This window comes from Cebidichthys violaceus, unplaced genomic scaffold (assembly GCF_023349555.1).
Source record: "Cebidichthys violaceus isolate CVI_PGR_0920_01 unplaced genomic scaffold, fCebVio1.0.p SCAF_11, whole genome shotgun sequence".
NCBI classification, from domain to species: Eukaryota; Metazoa; Chordata; class Actinopteri; order Perciformes; family Stichaeidae; genus Cebidichthys; species Cebidichthys violaceus.
Window position 1 is genome coordinate 3554369 of NW_027176274.1, and position 6527 is coordinate 3560895.

At 45.5% G+C, this 6527-nt stretch overlaps 1 protein-coding gene across 1 annotated transcript; it reads left to right on the forward strand.

Moving 5' to 3' along the window:
* Nucleotides 1-426: 426 nt before the first annotated feature.
* Nucleotides 427-4532, forward strand: LOC137892547 (frizzled-7-A-like). Its single transcript, XM_068737793.1, has 2 exons — nucleotides 427-2897; nucleotides 3855-4532. Exon 1 carries the CDS (start codon nucleotides 804-806, stop codon nucleotides 2598-2600), a length of 1797 nt encoding a protein of 598 aa, XP_068593894.1. The 5' UTR covers nucleotides 427-803; the 3' UTR covers nucleotides 2601-2897; nucleotides 3855-4532.
* Nucleotides 4533-6527: the final 1995 nt, after the last annotated feature.

The window sequence follows — 6527 nt, forward strand, 5'->3', positions numbered from 1 at the left end:
AAGAAAGAATTACACGAAGAATCTGTCAGTTTACATGTGTTGAAGTAATGTTAGGCCTATTGCTGTTTGGGATTTACGTCTTTTTTCTAAAACCTTTTTTCATAAACGCATGAAACGTAGGTTTATATATTTTGTGTCATCACTGAAATGTAAGAAATACAAAGCCACTATAGACTTAAAAAAAACCAAAAACGTAACCAGTACAATATATTATTTCTTTTGTAAAGTTTCGGGTGTAATGTAATTACTGTAACACATTTCCTTCTATAGGGAGTACAGGCCAATCAAAAACGAGCCCTTAAGGAAAACAAATGATGTGATTGGCTGAGACGCGGCATTGGTTTCAAGGCGCCCTGCGTTCTGCTGGAAGGTCTTGTGAATGAAGGGGGCGCCTTGAAACCGGTGGAATCCGCACGGAGTGAGGAGAGCGAGCCTCTGGACTTCCAACCGCTCAGCATGTGAACCGACGCTCTGTGTGAAGTCAAGTCGAAAAACGATGGAAATACAAGCCTTTCTAAGTTAAAAACGTGTCTTGTTTTGCGCTAAAGTAACCGCGGTTACGTGCTGGACGCGCCGGAATAACTTGACTTTGCATAACTTGAAGAAAATGGGACTTTAGAGTTTTTTTTTCACCGGGTCGGGAGTGAGAGTGGGCTGCTTGGAGTCACTTACAAAGACCATCAAGAAGTCATGACACGGCGAACGTTTCGCTTGGATTTATCTTCATAAAACACGAGGAAAAGACGATCGAGGCAATTTCAACTCGTAGTACTCGCACCGCGCGCTAAGTTTTGCGACGTTTAATGTCGATTTCTTTGCTTTTTTTAACCGTTTTCAAGTCGCCCTACTTGGATCAAAGTTTTTCCTTCCCTCCCCCCTCCTCCTCCGCCTCCTCCTCAACTATGGCGGCGGCCAGGTCCACCGCTGGCTCCGTGTTGCTGCGGATCGTGTGGCTGATGTGCGGGCTGTCCTTCTCGTCCGCTCAAAATTACAACAGCGAGAGTGGAATATCGGTCCCGGAACACGGGTTCTGCCAGCCCATCTCCATCCCGCTCTGCACCGACATCGCCTACAACCAGACCATCATGCCGAACCTCCTGGGCCACACGAACCAGGAGGACGCCGGACTCGAGGTGCACCAGTTCTACCCTCTGGTCAAGGTGCAGTGCTCTGCAGACCTCAAGTTCTTCCTCTGCTCCATGTACGCGCCGGTGTGCACGGTGCTGGAGCAGGCCATCCCCCCGTGTCGGTCCCTGTGCGAGCGTGCACGCCAGGGCTGTGAAGCCCTCATGAATAAATTCGGCTTCCAGTGGCCGGAGCGGCTCCGCTGCGAGGCATTCCCCGTGCACGGAGCCGGTGAGATCTGCGTGGGCCAGAACACATCCGAGCCCAGCAGCCCGTCCTCCTCGTCCCCCTTTGCACCAGACACGGTTACCCTCCCCACGAACATTGGCCGACCCAACCAACGCCCGCCCCAGAACAACCAGTACCACCAGTTCTCGTGCCCTCTGCAGCTGGAGGTGCCTCCCTACCTGGGCTACCGGTTTATGGGGGTCAACGACTGCGGGGCCCCGTGTGAGCCCACTAAACCCACCGGCATCATGTATTTCCGGGAGGATGAGGTCAAATTCGGCCGGCTGTGGGTCGGGATCTGGTCCATCTTGTGCTGTGTGAGCACCTTATTCACCGTGCTCACCTATCTAGTAGACATGAGGCGGTTCAGATACCCCGAGAGGCCCATCATCTTCTTATCCGGGTGTTACTTCATGGTGGCGGTGGCCTACGCTGCTGGGTTCTTCCTGGAGGACAAAGTTGTTTGTGTGGATAAATTCAAGGATGACGGCTACAGGACGGTGGCCCAGGGGACTAAAAAGGAGGGCTGCACCATCCTCTTCATGGTGTTGTACTTTTTTGGGATGGCCAGCTCCATCTGGTGGGTGATTTTGTCCCTGACCTGGTTCCTCTCTGCCGGGATGAAATGGGGCCATGAGGCGATCGAAGCCAACTCCCAGTACTTCCACCTGGCCGCGTGGGCCGTCCCGGCCATCAAAACCATCACCATCCTCGCCATGGGCCGGGTGGACGGAGACGTCCTGACCGGGGTGTGCTTCGTGGGGATCTTCAACGTGGACGCCCTCCGCGGCTTCGTCCTGGCTCCGCTGTTCGTCTACCTGTTCATCGGCACCTCCTTCCTCCTGGCGGGCTTCGTGTCCCTGTTCCGGATCCGCACCATCATGAAGCACGACGGCACCAAGACGGAGAAGCTGGAGAAGCTGATGGTGCGCATCGGGGTGTTCAGCGTGCTCTACACGGTACCGGCCACCATCGTGATCGCCTGTTACTTCTACGAGCAGGCCTTCAGGGAGCACTGGCAGCGGACCTGGCACATGCAGACCTGTAAGCGGTTCGCCGTGCCCTGCCCGGTCCACAACTTCGCCCCCATGACCCCGGACTTCACCGTGTTCATGATCAAATACCTGATGACCATGATAGTCGGGATCACGTCGGGCTTCTGGGTCTGGTCCGGGAAGACTCTTCAATCATGGCGGAGGTTCTACAAGCGCCTCAGCAACGGCAACCACGGAGAGACGACGGTGTGATGTGTCAGGAGGAGAAGGCACAGAGCCACGGTGGTTTTGGATATAATAACCATGTACATGAGGTCAAATAGCTTTCATTTTTAACACTATTTTGGACATATATTTTTTGTTTTTTTTCAGGTTTCACAACCAAACTTTGATCTATATTTGATAGAAGTTGGATGATTTTTTTTTTTTTTTTTTTGTTGTTGTTTGTCTTGTCATCACCAGACAGCTCACACTCCTGGCTTTTGCATCTTTGGATTATGAACTGGTGTAAATGGCCATACTGGTCCCTGGACTGTATTTGCCTGACTGGTGAGGTTACTTTTGATATGAAACTCCCTATTATTGTTATTATTATTATTATTATTATTATTGATTATATCCTCAGTATCACAACTTTAATGTACTTCCTGTCAACATCTGGTGAGAGTTTGTCACCATATCAGAAGAGGACTGATGTGTGGAGAAGCGTGGCCTTCTGTCCCTGCTGCAGCGAAACAGGTCAAAGGTCGTGGTCCCTACAGCCGACCCACTGACTGTGAATCCATTATTTAGGGATGCCTGGATTATACATTTAAAGTCACTCTGCCTTTTTAGTTTAAGACTGAAACGCTTTAATGTGTGTGTGTGTGTGTGTGTGTGTGTGTGAGGAATTGCAGAGTACAATCTCGCCTGTTTTTAATCAGAGAAATAATCCATTGACTCGTGACTCCACGCCCATAAATCCAAACTTTTATTTCATTGTTACTTTTATTTTTATTTTTATGTTTTTTATTTTTCCGACTGTCGAGTATTTGCTCTTGTATTGAATGTTCACTCCGAAGGTGAATGAAGTTATGTATTGGTTTGCACAGCTTATCCTAAAGGTTAAAAGTGTTAAAAAAAAAAAAAGACTGATTCAAACAGTTAAAGAGACCACACACACACACACACACACACACACACACACACACACACACACACAGCTCATTGTTTGTCTCTGTGTGTGGTCTCTCAACTGTTGGATCTCTCCATCAAAAAAGATGTTTAAGCTTTTAAGACACCCAAAGCACCATTTCAAGGACACAGATTTGATCCACGCTGAGTGGAAATGGTTGCTCATGTTATGTTATCCTGGATAAAGATGACTGTACACACTCACGCCTGTATTCCTCCCAGTGTATCTGACCCCCCCCCCATCCCTTTTTATGATTTCACTTGAAGTGTTACATGGTTCACATGCAGACTGAACATTTAATGAGATGTTTTTTGTTGTTGTTTTTTTTTAAGAGTCTGGGCTACGTTACAGAAGCCTTCAAACACGGAGAAACTGCATTTTTATCTTCTCTGCGTCTGGAAACGGGACTCATGTTTGATGTTCTAAATCGTGGAAACACCAGGAAGCAGCTCGACGGTCACAACCGTGTGGGACTACTTTTTTGTATTTGGATACAGAGAAAGAGAGAGAGAGAGAGAGAGAGAGAGAGAGAGAGAGAAACTGTGCCGCGTTATCTGGAACCGAATCACTGGAGACATTTATTACGACAAAATTGTTAATGAAGTCGAAGACCCACATTGCCTAGTGACTAGTTCGTATAATCGTCATCGTAATGATGTAACCAGTGATTGAGTCCCGTTGGTCCTCTGCACACTAAACAAAGCAGTTTATTTCTCCGACTAAAGAATCTAAATCTTGTGTGGAAACCTGAGCAGAAATGTTTTTATCCTGACTGCAGCACGCGTTTGCCAGACGCTCTTGTTTCTTGTTGTACAGCACATGTTCTGCATACGTCACCTGTAAATGATGAATTCAAACATCCCGCGGCGATGAGGGTAAACTCACCACATAATGGCCTTATAGACTATTTTAGTTATGTTTAATCTCTTAAGTTCTGTCCTGAATCCACACATACTAACGCTAGAGATATATATATATATATATATATATATATATATATATATATATATATATATATATATATATATATATATATATATATATATATATATATATATATACCCTAAGTACCGATCGTATACTGTTAATAAAGCAGTTTGTATACAAGAACTGTCACGTTTCCCATGTGAATGTACTACATACCTCAACCCTGGTTAAAGTTAGTAGGTAGGATTGAGTTAGGAAAGGCGTCGACGCTCCTCTATGTTTTACGTAAACGGTGCAAAACTATTCTGTGTAAATTGCCTTCAAGCAGCAGAGATCTGCCACTGTCAGTGATGCCAGACGGATGTTTGTCTTGTACTACGTTTTCAGAAGGATTATGAGTGTGTGTGTGTGATTTTTTTTTTTATTTTTATTTTTGATTGGAACATATGCAACCTACCAAGAAAACACAGACTCTGTTTTTAAAGGCATATTGTATTTATGGGGATACTCATTTGTTTTTGTCTTTTTCACATTTTTTTTTTTTTTTTTCATACTGAGATAAGCCTGTTGTATGTGTACAGTTTGAATAAAATGGATACGGTTTGTAATGCATTGATCCCTGTGGTTTGTGCGCAGAGATGAACGTGTACATGTTGCGCTTCACCGTAAATTCCTGACCTTTTAGAAACAGCAGTTGACAAAACAATCTCAACCCCAGAGTAGAGATTGTTTTGTCAACATACGCGCGGTATTTATTGTCAAATAATTCACCACCGAAAACCACGTTTGATCGTCGCTGCTTTCACCTACCGGCCGAACCGTACCGGTGAAAATACGTTGTCGTTCGTGGGGCGGGACACGTGACTCTGTAGACATTAGCAATGACACACAGGCCGCATTGTGATGCTGCTTAGCGGGACATTTGGCCAAGAAGAGGAACAACAAGTCCTACAGTCCTAAATGCAATTGAGGATAACTTGATACTCTCCATTGCTCGCACTGTCTGTAGAATCAGATTCAGCTTCATTGGCTTCGTATGTCTGCACATACAAGGGATTTGACTGCAGCAGTAATCGCACAAATGTGAAAACTGCACATTTTTGTCAAACTTTCCCCGCTTTCAAACAGCAACAGAACTGAGAAGGGTTCTTAAATTAGAGAAATGGTGATGCCGTTTACCTGCCAAACATCTGTTACTTGATGAAAGTTGAGCATACCAGCACGTCTTCAATAAATATACCAGCATTGAACAAAAGGTTGTTTTTCTGCTGCACATCTGTATAAATCCCCTGCTACAGTTCTGAACATATTGTAGTAGTTTGTGATACTGCAGCATCCTCTGCAGACAGGCAAACGCAATTACACAAAAGGTTCATTCTTAGGTAAAAGAAAACATGCTTGATGTTGACTAGAGGGAAATGAACTAGCTGGGCTTTTTGGGTTAGAGACAGCTGATGGTGTTATGATGCTGATTCACTCTGACTGACTAGAACTGAAACCCTTGAAATACACCATTCAGCGTTGCACCACTACTAACAATGTCGAACTCTCCCTCTTCTTTGTCAAAACCTGGAGCCTACATTACCCACGATGCAACTCGACTGCTATTACGGTTGTGGCAGTTAGTAGCCTCGAGCAGAGATAAAGGAGCGGGCTACAGCCGTCTGGTAAACTCGCTTCTTTCTAACTTTTTAATTTTCAAACTTGTAATCTTCATCCGTGGCTTAAACCGACGCACGTGTCAGTCGGTTAGCAGCTCCTTCTGGAGCCATTAAAGGCTTAATACAACGTCCCCGTCCCCCCACCCAACATGTGGTCATACTCCCCCAGACCTGTGAACACTTCTCAGAGTTCTCACGCGCTTACGCTCCGGTCTGGTGCTGACCTCTAGTGGTAAAAGCAATAAACACATGCGTTAGTCTGCCTGCATGTTACAGCAGGCCTGTATTGACTTTAAATCAATCACCCTGCTACATTCATTTTACTTTACTGTGTTTCTCCTTTGTTTGAAAGAAAAGCTTCATTTTTTTTAATTCACAAAAGCAATGGAAATCCTAAAAAAAAAAAAAAACGCTAAA

Bases quoted from the DNA above. Each gene is read 5' to 3' on its own strand.
- LOC137892547 (XM_068737793.1), top strand. From the start codon at position 804: ATGTCGATTTCTTTGCTTTTTTTAACCGTTTTCAAGTCGCCCTACTTG.